We start from the raw sequence: 14,881 nt of genomic DNA, 5'->3' as shown, positions 1-14,881 counted from the left end.
TGAAGAGCTATTAACAGAGCTAAGAACTACTCCTTAACAGCCTCTTTCTAATTAGCTTTTAATTTTTTTTGCTTTCTTTAGGCTTTCTCAGAAAAAAAACCCCAACATTATTATATACCAGCATGTTCACTCAGTAATCTGTTTTTCCAATAGGCAGCAAACATGCCTTAGTTCTTCACAAAGATTATAGGCTAGCTGAGGTTCCAGGTATTATTACTTAATGAAAGGCAATTCAACATCAAAATCTCAGAATCTTTTCTCTGTAAGTTTCAAAATTATTTACTTTTATTGATACTTTTCAATTTTACAGAAACATTATGGAACTCATATTCCAAGCCCACACCTGTGCTTTAGGAAACACCTTCCATGATCAGTAAGTTAATGAGATTTAACTCTGTATATTAATTTTTCAATATCATTACAATCTTTTCTTATTAAATACTCCAAGCATGTGGGAACAGCTTGCTCGATAGCAAAGAAGTTGAATTCTCTGAGTAAGTCTTCAACTAATTCACTCAGTGACATTGGATGCCTACTGAACCAGCAGTTTTAAAAGGCAGCAGCTAAAGAGAGGTACTAAAAACACTTCAAGGAAAAGATTTACATGGCCTGTAGGAGGCTCTGAATCAGCCCACAAATGGCTGATTAGTAAAATGTGCTGAATACTTGCTCTAACTGCTGAAGTCAACAACAGATGGAGGAGTTGGCATCTATGGACATAAGGCCACTCCTTCACATATCCAACTTTAGACATGCAAGCATGAGCGTTTGAGCCTAAGCTTTGCATTCCAGCTTTTCAAACAGTAAAATAAGTCTCAAGGGAACCCTGTTCTCACGTGTTCTGGCAAAAATGCTATTTCATTATTCCTACATCAGCTGTGTCAGACAGCTCCACATACAAACAAACACCAAACAGGCCCTTTGAGTGTCTGCTCCCCTGGCAGTCCCAGCTCTCCCTTCCTGCCCCACTTCAGCCTTCACACCCAGCTTCCAGCTCTGGGCTCCCCTCCTGAGCAGCAATTTATTCCCAAAGCAGCTGCCTCATACCTACCCAAGACCCCAGCCTCCTTGCCCAGCTACCTTAAACTATGCTGCTGCTCAGTCTTCTCCCCAAGTATCTCTCAGCCTCCCAACAGCCAAATTTTGTGTCCCATTCCATACCTGGGAACAGGAGAGCCATGCCACTGAGAAAAAGATTACCAGGATTTTCATTGTAAGAAAAAAATTTCCTTAATTTTTGATAAGAGCGGGACTTAATAGGGTGAAATCTTCCTTCTCTCTCATACACATGTGGGAACAGATAAATACATGAAAGTCATGCAAAAATAATGTTTTCCCAGTGAATTTAAGTGAAACTGGAAATATCATATCTGGAAATAATATTAATATCTGCAACCATTAGTCAAGGAAGTTTGGGATTGGAAGATGGGGAAGGAGAGCTGGGTCTGGAAGTTTAGAAAGTGTTTGAACTATGTTCAAAAAGAGAAATGTTAAGTAAGATGCACTGCCAGTTCTGCCTGTGAGGTAGAGAAACATATGCAAAATCATCACAGAAAAACAGGTAACTCCAGTGTTTGAATATTAGAAAGTAGCAAATTAATTAATATTTCCCCAGAATATGATTAACGCTTTAGTGGTAATTAGGAAACAACACCCAGCAGGAGTATTTAGAAGTGTAAATTGAGTATATACATATCACTAAAATATTCTGAGTATAACAGCATTTTTTAAATTTCAGTTCTAGTTGCATCAAACCCTATTTAATATTAATGAAATATTTAAAGTTGTTTTCCTCTTCTTTTTCTTGTGTGCTATAGTACTACAAAACAAATGAGTTTGCTAGTGCTCCATTTGAGTGCTTTGAAGAAACTGATATTATCTAGAACCACCTAATAAGACAGTGACTGCACATACAGTACAAATAACAAAATAAATATTATGTTGCCTTAATGCCTAAGTAAAGAATCCATTTTTTTGACCATTTGCCACACAGACCATTTGCCTAATGAAACCAGCCTTCCTTCTTCTTCAAAGTACTGTTTTGTATTACCATGGTTGGATGAAAATGGCCTTTTCACTGCCTCAAACCACTCTCTCCTTATCACAAGGCTCAGGCTTAGTGCAGATTCAGTCATATAGCCAGCCTGATGCTGAAATAAAAAATCCCATTTGATTCTCTGAGTGAAAGGCTCCACAACTGAATTTTGTGCAGTAGGCAAAATGGTATTAAACTCATATGCTGAATTCAACAGAGATATGCACTGTGCAGTTTGCTTGTATGCACCCATTGAAGGCAAAAAAACCCAAAGCTCCATGACATAAACAAGCTAAGGGGAAACATTACAGCACAAATTTTGCCCACAGTCTCACTGATGGTACATGTATAACCACTGGGAAATCCTGCACAAGGTTGGAGAGGCTACATTCTGACCTTTTTTGGGCATCTGCAATCTGAAAACAGTGGGATCACAGCAATTTAATACAGAAGAATTAATAACTTTGATTCCAGTATTAGTATCTGACAAAAATTATATAGCTCTTCTCAAGTATTTTTAGTGAATTTATTCTCTTTCTTAAATATAAAATGAACAAACCTTGCCAGTCAGCTTTGAAAGATCATCTCCTCCAATTATCTGCATATCTTGCATAGACTGATCATTCTAAAAGAAGAAATTAAAAAATTTGAAATTGATTATAACTGTACAAAATAAAAATATAAATGTTACCTTTTTTCAAAAAAAATCTTGATTACCAGTCTTAGTTATGAATATTTTCTAATGCTTGTTAGTATTGGTGTACAAGAAAACCACATTCTCACTTCTTCCTGTGGCTTCCTGCGTCTCCTGCTTGTTTCTAAGCCAACATCAAACTCTAGGGCTTACTGGCCTAGAAAAAGTTGCATCTTTCTTTTTAGAATAGTGTTCCCTTGCTTGCTATTTCTTAGTATGACAAGGGTTGAGTAACATATTTATCCCTTTCAAAATGGGAGGACAGGAGCATCTCAACACTTGACCAAACACCTGTAAGCACATTCTCGGTTTGGAACAGTTTTTGGAAACACAGGCTAAATGTGCTTACATGTCAGCTCTTTTTGGAGGAATTCACTTCATTTTCCTCAGGGGAAAAAAGTTTTGCAAAATTTATCACTTACTATCAAAAATATTTTCAGTGGGCCATACGGTTTCCAGAGCTTTGTTTATTCAACTGACTCAAAGATAAAATCCTTGAGGTCAATTACTTAAATATGGCCAATCAGGTTGAACTAAATGCAACAGAATAGTATGTTTTGATTTTCCTGTTAAAAAAGTTATTTTTTAAAGAATTCTTTTTTTACCGAATTTGTTTTACAGACATTTCTAGTTGAAATTCCTTCTGATGGAAAATTCTCAACCAGCTCTAGCTTCAATTTATTATCAGCAGAACACGAAATTAAGATCACAAAAAGGAGACACATGGAAGCCCTACTTTTAAGGCAAGACAAAAGAGGCCTTAAAGAAGGTGGCAAATTAAAAAATACACAGTCATGGCCAGGCTATATGAACTTTTCAGAAAAAGCAAGAGGAGAAATAAGTATAGTTAATGTGGGTTTTTTGCCAAACTGATGCATGTGCTAATCTAATCTTCCTACCCATAGGAAGATAGCATTAGTCCAATTTTAATAACAGCTCCAGTAGCACAATGTGACACTGTTGTTTACTGTTTGTAACACCAGGAAGCTTCATCATTACAAACTACTGACAAATATACAATACTGGATTCTCTGCTTTTATTTCCTAAATCCAGCACTCTGAAGACAAATGTTTTTCCACAGGTAAATAGTGGCACATCAGGATTTAAAATGTGGGTAAAGATCTACTGGACTAAAGGATTTAGAGCTGTTCTTCTTCCCTTCCCAAATCAGGACAGGCAGAGGCAGCACTCAGAGGGTCAGAGCTGCCCCCTGTGCAGATGGAACCACACCTGTCCATGCTCACAGCCCAGGGGGCACAAGTTTGGGGACTTCCAAGCACATTTGCAGATACCTGACTACAAGCAACCTGGCAACCCCAGGAACTATTTGTGGCCCTCATGGGAATGGATTGTCTAAGTTAAATCAGCCTTCCTGAGTAAGTGTAAGCAAAGGTTGTCAAATTGCCCAGATGAGAATTTCTCCAAGTTTGCATTCTGCAGAGCCACCAAAAGGCTCCCTGGCTTTCACTCAGACTCTACTCTCCACAAAACTCTCACACCACAGCTTTGTAAGAGGTCCTTAGCAGTCATTGCTTTAAAAGACAGTTTTTAGACCTGCCTTCACTTTTCCTGCACCGGATCTGGGAGCTTTAGATAAATTTCATGCTGCTCTGATCTGTTTCCCAGGAAACAGAGCTAGAGCAGCAATGAAGGTTACATCCCATACATTTTCTAATATAAGTTCCAATATTTCTTTTATTTTCGTAAAGAAAAACAGAAAAAAGTCCAAACAACAACAAAGCAAGTAACTGATTTTCTCAGATTATTTTAAAACTAAGTAAAAAGTGGAGATTGAGAAGATTTTAAGCTCAGGCTTAAAAGCATAAGTCTTTTGTTGTAAAGCAAGACAGGTCACTCTTCAAAAGTCAGGCATGTATTCAAGTCAAGACTATTATAAGACTATAAAAAGCAGATTGTTTCTAATATCTACCACAGCATGTGTAACCAAGGCACTGACAAAATATTTTTTCATTTCCAAATGAGAAAGTGTAGAATTTCATTAGCAACCAGCACACAAGAATTACTGAAGAGGCAGTTTGCCCTTAAGCTGCTAGTAGAGAAAGAGAAAAAAGATAACAGTGAGGTGCAATGATTAATGAATTTATTTATTTTTCACAAAAAAAAACCCCAAACCCTCTCTTTCTACACAGTATTCACAGCAGCACTGTTTCCTTTGCATTTGGTATTTCTGGCTTCAGCTGAAAGGAAGATGCTGAAATAGCATCTTCATTGCTGGCAAGCAGCTAAGCAAACACAAAAGCCATTGAGAGCAGGGGGATCACAGCATCCCGTCAGGCTCTGCATTCACACATCGGCTGCTGGGACACAACTGCACACATTTATGAAAACCCTGGGGTTCTACTGGAGAATGAGAGCTGGCAAAGGATAAGGCTGGCTATTCATGGTCCCTAAAACCAATCATTTTCTATATGGTTTTTGTATATGCAGCTCAGAATCCTCCAGCCAAGGTATTTTCAAAAAAATTAAAGAAATTCCTTGCATCACACTGGAGAGCAATTCTCTTGTTAAAAAAAAATAAAGTCAGATAATTGATTTTAATGCCACTTATAACTATCTACATTTATCACTTAACTCATGTTGTAAAATACATACCTGCCTAACAGCAAGGCTCAATACCATGGTGTGACATTACCCTGATCATAATGTTCACATAGATAATTTGCACACTATGGTTGCCATGGGAACCTCTCAGTGCATTTTTTTTTCTGAGTTCTCAGTTTATAATCTCAAAATAACACTGCACTAAATGTTAAATATAAGGTACAATGAATGTCAGGAAAGAAAAAAACCTGTTTCATTCAGTACCAATTCATGGCAATTCAGAACTGTTTGTTTTATTTTCATGGTCTCAAGTCATTCAGACCTTCTTTCTTCCTTTGTGAGTTGTTCCAACTGATATAATTGAGTCTCTGAGATTTCTTATAAATGCAGAAATATGAATTGAAGCTTCATTTTCTGTCACCCAAAGTTCCTCAATTCCTTTTTTATAATATCCCTAAACCCTATCAACCCAAATATTTTTTAAATATTTGACATGAAATATATTGGCTTGGATAGAGACAGCTCTAAATCATACTATATTTTGGTTAATGTAGCACAAAATTTATTGCAGCTGTTTCTGACAAGACGTGATGCATTGTGTCACATCCCCATACCTCATCCCAAGCTATATTTCTGGGTTTTTTCAGTGCTTAATAAATCTGCATTTTCCAGACTAAATCTCAGTTTCTTTGGTTTTAATTACTGGGTTGTTGTTTTTCACTTGTTCATCTTTGTTTTATAATTTTAGTTAATTCTAGGAATACTTGATTAATTAAAGCAAGACTGTTATTTCCACCACCATTTTTCATGGCATACAAGATAAAACTTTAGCTTTCTATGTAGACTGGATGTATACATATTTAAATTCCATCTATACTAAGTCATGTGTTTTGAACTGGGTGGGGCACAGAATTATTACATCTCTTTTACATCTCTTGAGATCAACACTTGGACATAGTTCAAGTTACAAGTGAAATGAGTTGGGTGGTCTCAGGAAAATTCATTATAAACAGCATTGCTCATCCGAAAATTGCACCAAACTGTGAACATCTGTTACTCTTCTGAAGAAAAAGAATCTGGAATACATTAATACTGGGCTCAGTGAAACAAAGATTCTTTAATCATGGCAAAAAAGCAGCTTTAACAAAACAGTTTAAATGCATAACTAAATTATTAAATATGGACACAAGGTCATTATCACACATCTAATTACTACAGTCTGCAGAGTTCATACAGAATTTATTTGAAAATGTGGTTACCTTTTTCTCCCAAAATTCATCAGGGAAACTCAAAAAAAAAGAATGTGACCATCAGGCCTGTTCTATGTTGTTTTTGTCCCCTTGGGTGATACAGCAGATTCTCCAACCTGGGAATTCCCATTAGGGCAGCTCTTTCACTTCACAGCATCATTCCACCTCCTACAACTTGGGTTTCCAGGAAGGTTTTGACCAAAAAGAAGTCAATGACAGACCATTCAGTTGTCCCTTGGATCCTAGTATGTAACTTGATTGCTTTGCAACCTGCCTCCTGAGAAATATGAATAAATTGGTGGGGAAGTGTGAGTGTGGCATTTACAGGATCTGTTAACCTATTCTGACTAATAGGTAAAGTCAAACTGATATATGAAGTATGGCTATGAAATATCCTCAGTGAATCAGCAGAAGTTGAGTGTAGTATATAAAATGCTGTACTTAGAAACAACATCCACCTGAATCAATACAATTTTGGGTTTCTTCTCTCAAGAACAACAGCTAAGAACAAAAGACCTCAAGGGTGTAGAAAATGAGCTGTCAGTTTTCATGGCAGGCAGCTAGAGGGACTATCCAGGCTTAAGCAGGAACAACTAATTCACAGGGCAAGTAGTGAGTACTGTTAATCTGGAGACTTGTACAAATGAGTGGGAATGATGTGAATCACTTCCCAGTAAAGACTGGAAAGTTTGCCTTCCTTTACCCAGAACCAAATGTATACCAAAGGCAACCTTTGGGGTACACCCACATTCAAAATAGTCAAGTGCCAGGTGGCTGATTTATTTTTAAGAGGTACCTTGAATACCTTGCAAACAATCCAACAATGCTGAGCCAAGTGGGAATGGAATGCAGTAAACTGGCACACACCCACTGCCAGAACACCCCCTTTCTGCAAGGATGTACAGGTACATGTGCACTGAAGCACTGACAGCTTTGAGCAGCTCTGAGAGCTTTAAAGCTGCTTTCCTGAGCTGACCACACCACTGACTGTGCTGCACTGAGCCTGGCCTTATTGCCATTGGCAGGATAACACATGATAGCAAGTTTTAGACTGCTGTAGATGTATATCTAGCAGAGTTCTAGTTACCACAGTGTAAGACATATTTTACTTCTGTAGGGGTAAATCTACAATGTAACTCATGTAAAGATTCACTTATTTTTTACTCTATTTCTTCCTTGTTGATATTCCTTAACTAAAAGCTCCACCACTCAGGTTTGGAACTGCTTCAAACTCAAGCTAGTCTAGCCAGTTCCAGGGAAGGCCAGAGTTTTGCAATGAGGAAGTTGGCTTTGGACAGAGAAAGACAAACAATGAACTTACTGACAGCAAGGTATTCCTTATCAGCTGACCTGTGGTAACACCTGGGTATATTTCTTCCCTACTGTTAAAGAAAGGCAGGTCATTCAGCTTAAACAACACTCTGGGAAACAGTAAATTATTAAACTTCATAAATGGAATTGCTGGTAATCATCTGTTCAGACACTCAGCAATTTTTTGTGTACCAGGGCTCCTGCATGCCTTCTCTGTATTTAATCCAAGGAAGGTAAGCTATCTTAAAAAAGGGCCAAACTGTCATAAATCGAAGCAGAACTCAGACCAGTTAACTTGGCTAATAAGGATTATAGACAATAAATTATTTCACTTTTTAATTTCTGATTTAGCAATTAAATTTTCTATACTTGCTTAGCATTGGCTAAATGGTTTTTTTTGTTTAAGAATAAGGCAGTAAGATTGCAACACCACATATCACCATATGGCAGAAACAGCACCCAAACACTTAAAAAGTTCAGCAAGAATTGAAATCAAGAACATACTATAACAAAGATTTTGACTTGTATGCATATCAGAAACATGATAAATGCTCAAAACTCAGGTTAGTTTTCACATACTATAATCTGAGATTTGCTTGTACTCTAGCTTATTTTTATTCTCTAAGATAATATTTAAAACATAGAAATTAAATCTGTGTGTGTTGCAGGATGAGAAAAGGAACTATTCAGGGCTCTTCAGTCATGTAAGGTAAGGTTCCAATCACATAATTTTTCTCTAGAGATGGGAAGCAAATAAATCTTAAAACTTACAAGTAAAAGAAAAATGTAGGAAGCATACCCTCCAGAACTGCCATAGTCCTGCACAGGTACTCCTTTTGGGCTGCCAGGAGCATTGCTAAGGGTGTGTACTTTTTGTGATAATAATGTAATACCAGCCCACACTCTGGGAATAGCAGACTTAGGATGCTTTTCCTTCTCAGCTCCATAAGCCAAAGAGGGTAAGGAAAATTCCCCTCCTGCTATAGTAATGCAAAAGTCATTGAGGTCATCAGTCATGCTATGGCCAACTATACTGGACTTGGGTAGGAAAATGTCCATTTGGATTCAAGTCTGCAATAACTGGGGTATCTATCTTTTGCACAATTATTATTTAGCATTAAATGCATTAACATTACAGCAGTGGAACTAGAAGTCATGTTTCCCAGCTTCAACAGAGGATCTTAGCATGCCAGCTCAGACACTACTAAATTCACATGTATGATCTTACCTCATTTTTTAAACTGTGCTGTGAATTAATGATCAAAAGTAAATGAACATTGTGAAAAAACATATAGTGAGTTTGTAGCTCTGTTCTAAAAACCCTGTCCACCTGTGGATTCTGCAAGCACAAGAGAAAACAGCTTTCTCTAGAATAACCAGAAAGTGCTAACCTTCTGACCCAGACTATCATTAGTTCCTAGAATCTGGTGATAAAACAGAGATAGAAGAAGAATCTTGAACTTAGTCAAATAGCCACAGGCTGAGAAAACAGATAAATAGGTGTAAGCAAATTCACAGAAGATGAGTCTGATAAAAACCTCAAATGCTTAGTCCCTTCCAGCAATCTGGAGCTTAGTTTATCATTGATTCTCACAGATGAGTAGCACTCTTTTCCATACTACTCTGTTTAGTCCCTTGGCTAATGACAACTTGGAAACTTTTGACACACACATATTCTTTGTGAATTTTCTTGCACAGTTGTTTTATAGTATCCCATCTTTATTTAAATATTTTAACTTCTGTCTATCAAATGAGGAGGGAAAAAATTTTGTATCTGTCACACAGACCAGCACTGCAATTACAGAGGAGTTCCTGTTATTGCCATATTCCTTTAGAGTAATAACCCTTTTGGTCTATGCCTCACAGACCCACTGGGGTGTGACACTGCACAAACACTACACATGTTATGATCTGTTTTAAGAAACAGCATTTAAGATGCCAGTAAAAGGGAGTCATCAAATTCCTTGAGAAAAATTAGAACCCTCTGGCTTCTTTTCATTAATTTTGCCCCATTTCAGATCTTAATATGAAAAACTCCCATATTAAATGGTACTGCTAGCATCCAAGTAATGTGATATTTTTCCAGTGCATAAACATGTCACAGTCCTTTCAAACTCATCAGATCTTATTTTACAACAGGATTAGTACCATTAAGTTCTGGAGCTATCTTACATGTAAGATCCTATCTCCCTGTCACTGTAAAATCCATGAAGCAGGATGACATATAGTATTGCTGCAAGTGCCATAACTTAGTATGGCTTGGTATATTTTTGGCAAAATATGAAAGAAAACATTTTACTAAACTACACTTCAGTATTTTAGGCTGTATAAAAACCACTGCTTTACAACAAATACTGTATCCAGGGCAATCTAATTCTTTGAAAATATGAACTGTTGGATGCTTCTAAGAAAATCCCTTGATGCTTTGAATCTATTCTAAATTTCAAAATCTATTCTAAATATCTAAGTTTCAAAAACATCTACAGTCTTAAATGGTAAGATTTCAGGAACCTGGATTGCTTAAAATTACCAAAGATTTAGGCTCACAAAAAACCCCACTCATATAAAAAAACTTAAGAAAAAGGAACTTCACACCTTAAACTCCATTTATACATAGTATCTATGTACCTATGTATATACTGTAGTAGTACCCTATGCAATATACTGTAATCCAAGACATTTATTTCAAATTAGAAGACATTTTTCAAAAGAAAACATTACAGCTTTAAGAAAAATGTGACCTTTGGGGCCACAAATTTCTCAAAAAACATTAGAAAATACCACTATGGAGTTTATATTAGATCTGAAATCCAAAAGAATATAGCACCAACCCACAAGAGAGGAAAATGAATCTTTTTTTAAAATTTTAAACAAGAATTCCATAGCTAAAAATCACATATCAGTATAAAGGAAGGTAATACCTAAGCTGGAAATGATAGATAAAAATGAAAAGTATCTTAAAAAGCATGTAGTTACTTGCTTTAATATGCTCCATAAATGCTTTAAAACAATACTTTGATACTTCTGAAAAGTTGTAGGACAGCTCAGTATCACTCTGCCTTCACTGCCACATCTGCTCTAGTTCTGTCCCCATAGCAATCAGGCCACTTCCTACTCGATTCTCCCTTGGCTGAGTTGTTTGGTTCCCTCAAATCTTTCATATGTGAGTCACTGACACACTTACTCATACTTTAAAAAAATCACTAAGATTTCAGATGGTGCTAACATATTCAAGTGATGTGTAGGTGTGTTATCTGATGCATACAGTTACAAAGATCATCCTCTATAAGTAAGTTTTACATTAGAGATAAACTGGATAAACTGACTGTATGATAGACTTATGTCCTTTCCTGAACTATACCCACAAATTAACGCCTACTTACATTAGAAGCAGCATCTCAAGCCCCTAAGCACAAAATAAAACTGTATGTTTTATTTTAAATAAAACACTTTATTTGACCAAGAAAGGAATTAAAGCTCTCATATCTCACAACTCTGCCACCACATTAAATGGAAGCTGTAGATGCCATGTGCGTGAAAGGAGAACATTTGCCTCCAGACCTAAGAAATTTCAAGACCCTGACTTTTAAGTTTACATTTTATTCCATATAGTATGGGCTTCTTCAGTTTATCTTAAAACACTATGAAAACTAGCCTCTAAAATAACTAGAGTTGAAATATCCACACTCCTTGTGATACCTTTGAGGAGCATCTCTCAAGTAAAGCAGTGAGTGAGTCTGAGGCTTGCACACATGGTAGTGAGGGTCCCTTGACTATGGGCAGACTCATTTTTTCCAGCAAGATCTGTGCTGACTAAAGAATTTATTGCCCACAAGCTGTCCCCAGCTGCTTGTAAGTCTCCCTCTGGCAGGGGCTACTGACATGCATGTGTGCATCTAGGTTGCTAAAAACAAATCCAGCAAGCTTAAGCGGTCCAAAAAGAAATTCTCTCCTAAGTGGTGTTATCTGGGCTGAAACAGGTTAGAGAGCTCAGGAGCAGCTGAGCTGGCCAGTGTGACTGCCTGGAGGGCACTGCAGTCCCTGAGGAATGGGGACAGTCACTGCTCCAGCCACTGCAGGTGCAATCAGAAAAGAGACCCATCTCCAGTGCCTGGATTTTCACAGCAAGCCACTGCTATACCTGATGTACACATTAACCTGGCAGGACAGTTTACTCTCAAAGTGCCTGAATTCTGCTGCTACTCTCACAACACCACCCACAATTTAACGAAAGAGACTGTCGTTCTTCTCATTACATTTTTCTGAATTTAAAACTTCATCAGCTAGCTGCAAGAATAAGCTTTTGGGATGACTTCCACTACTAACACATTTTCAGCTATTTCTCTGAAAAGTTTGAGTGTCTCTGTGGCTGATATTTTGCAGTAAGACAATGCTGTATGTTGATGTGGGGTTTTTGTTTCTTTCATGAAAAATATTGTATTTTTAAACAAGTCTTAACACTTGAAAAAGGAGCATTTCAACACAGTTTGGAGAACTGTGAATTGTAGTATCTCCAAACACTCAATTCACAAAAAATATTATCTGTTTCCACTGTTCATCACCTTCTTAATCATCTCAGGTCTTACTAAATTTTGGAAAATAACTGAAGTATAAGAGGTACAGGGAGGGCACCAATGCCTGCTTAAGATTTGGGACTGTCTTTGGCTTGGAGCACTAAAAGACCTTTTACTTACTTGTTTTAGCAGGTCTGAACATCTCATGGAACTTTCACTCAAAAAGATACTACTGCTCCAGAAGGTAAATGCTATTTTATCCATGAATAGAGAAAGAAGGTGCACAGAGATGAAACTCCTTTGGCAATTCAAGGAGCAGATTTCCCAAATCTCTCATCATTAGCTTGCCCATAAGAGATCTCTCTGACAACACCATCTACAATCAACAGAACATATCTCTCAGAACAGCAACAACCTTGACACTGCTGACTTCTATGGACTAAATTATGTCATGTTTCTGCTGCCCATTAACATCTAAAACTATATCATGCTGCAAAAATCTCTGTAGAGTTGTTCACTGTCTGCAGTGGTGACTGCAAGACCTGAAAAAGATTAAGAGTATATTTTAGTTTTTGAATGTCTAGTACACACACTACCTCTCTCCAAATTAAATAAACCACAAATCACTAATTTTCAAACTAAATCACATTTTTGCCTATATTGAAGTTATTTATTTGCAGGTCAAATGTATGATTCACAGATAATTTGGAGTTCAGTCCTGTGAAATTATGGTAGAACTTGGCTTTAAAGCTGACAGGAACTCATTCTATCAGGTAGGCTCCAATTTGTAATTCTTCCATGGCTACTCAGCATCAGCTAAACTGTGTACATGGAGCAAAATACAGGGAACTCACAACCTGCCCAAAAGAAAACTTGTAAGTACAAAAACTAATGTGAATTCTCTTTCATCTCAGCATGATTATTTTTCTCAGGAGATCATAAGTTGTGTTCTCCTGTGTGACACAGCAATGGAGATAAACAATCATTGTAACACTGGTGTAGAGTCTGGGTATAGACATGAATCACTAAATGCAAGCAAGACAGTTGTTTCTTCTGTGTTATTAAATTAATAACAGTATTTTAAGGCTACCTGCTTTTTCAGCAGGATTTCAGCATATTATTTTTAAATGCAAAGTTCATAGTGATCTTAAAAAAAGCCAAGTTACATACAGCAAAATTATACTGAATAAAAATAGGTTATTATGAAAAGTAGGACTGTACATTTTATTCCACTCTGATTATAGTCTGATGCTTCATTCTGTGGAGTCTTTTAAGAATCAAGTACACTCATTTGGTGTATGAGAAGAAAATCTGCATGGCAGAAAAATAAATTCTTTTACTCCATTTACCAAGCTTTCAACTTACTCATTATAAAATCCCTCTGTTTCCTTACTCCTACAGTAGGGAGATTTAGCAAAACTATTTACTGAGATGGCTTCATATAGCAAAAACATTCAGATTTCTACTAAACAATTCTTGTTTTGTTGCTTGTTTTCAGATTCTTGCAGCGCTAATAGTCCTGTTTATGCCAAGACTAATAACCAACAATTGTAAATATGTTTCAAACAACTGGAGGCTGAAGAGGAAACAGATCATATCAATGAATATGTTTGTGAACTGAATTCAATGCAACCATTGTACATGGATTACAATTCAGCAGTCACATTTTTACTTTTTTTTTATTAGTTATGTTCTGGAAACCATAAATAATGTACTCATTTGAAAGAATTACATGAATTGACCAAATCCTCTGGAAGTTTCCTGTGAAGTTCATTCATATTTGGAGCATCAAACACATCTCTGGGCAACATGTTCCAGTGCCTCACCAACTTCATAACAAAAAAAAATTCTCCCTTCTATCTAGTCTAAGCCTACCTTGTGGTAGTGTTCACAGGGGTTCTTGGACGAGGCAAGAGACGAGAATGTTGACTCTATGTTCAGAAGGCTTGATTTATTATTTTATGATATATATATTACATTAAAACTATACTAAAAAGAAATAGAAGAAGAGGTTTCCTCAGAAGGCTAGCTAAGAATAGAATAGAAAAGAATGATAACAAAGGCAGCTGGCTCAGACAGAGCATGAGAGTGAGCTCTGCCATGACTGGTCAGTAAATCCAAACATCCACAGGAGACCAATCACAGATCCACCTGTTGCATTCCACAGCAGCAGATAACCATTGTTTACATTTTGTTTCTGAGGCCTCAGCTTCTCAGAACAGAAAAAATCTTAAGAAAAGATTTTCACAAAAAGATGCCTGCGACACTACCCTCTTTCAATTTAAAGGCATTTCCCCTTGGTCCTATCATTCCATGGCCTTGTAAATGTCTCTCTTCACCTTTCTTGTAAGCCCCTTTCAGATACTGGCTTCTTTTCTCCAGGCTGAGCAACCCAACTGAATCAGTCTGTCATCAGAGGTGCTCCAAACCTGTGACCATGTATGTTGCCTCCTCCACACCCCCTCCAACAGATCCTTGTCTTTGCTGTACAGAGGATTCCAGAGCTGGATGCAG

At 37.1% G+C, this 14,881-nt stretch overlaps 1 protein-coding gene across 3 annotated transcripts in view; it reads right to left on the bottom strand.

Annotated features, from left to right (window-relative positions):
• PRTFDC1 (phosphoribosyl transferase domain containing 1) overlaps nt 1-14,881 on the bottom strand; it is a 43,668-nt gene that overhangs the window by 17,894 nt on the left and 10,893 nt on the right. For all 3 annotated transcript variants that reach the window (XM_071428800.1, XM_071428799.1, XM_071428801.1), the window contains exon 4: nt 2,595-2,660. In XM_071428800.1, the coding sequence (XP_071284901.1) occupies nt 2,595-2,660 (66 nt within the window). The remainder of the gene's footprint in view (nt 1-2,594; nt 2,661-14,881) is intronic.

This window comes from Agelaius tricolor, unplaced genomic scaffold, assembly GCF_023055355.1.
Source record: "Agelaius tricolor isolate 1412-34295 unplaced genomic scaffold, bAgeTri1.0.p SCAF_6, whole genome shotgun sequence".
NCBI classification, from domain to species: domain Eukaryota; kingdom Metazoa; phylum Chordata; class Aves; order Passeriformes; family Icteridae; genus Agelaius; species Agelaius tricolor.
The sequence above is the reverse complement of the archived record's forward strand: the minus strand, read 5'-3'. Positions and strand labels throughout refer to the sequence as shown.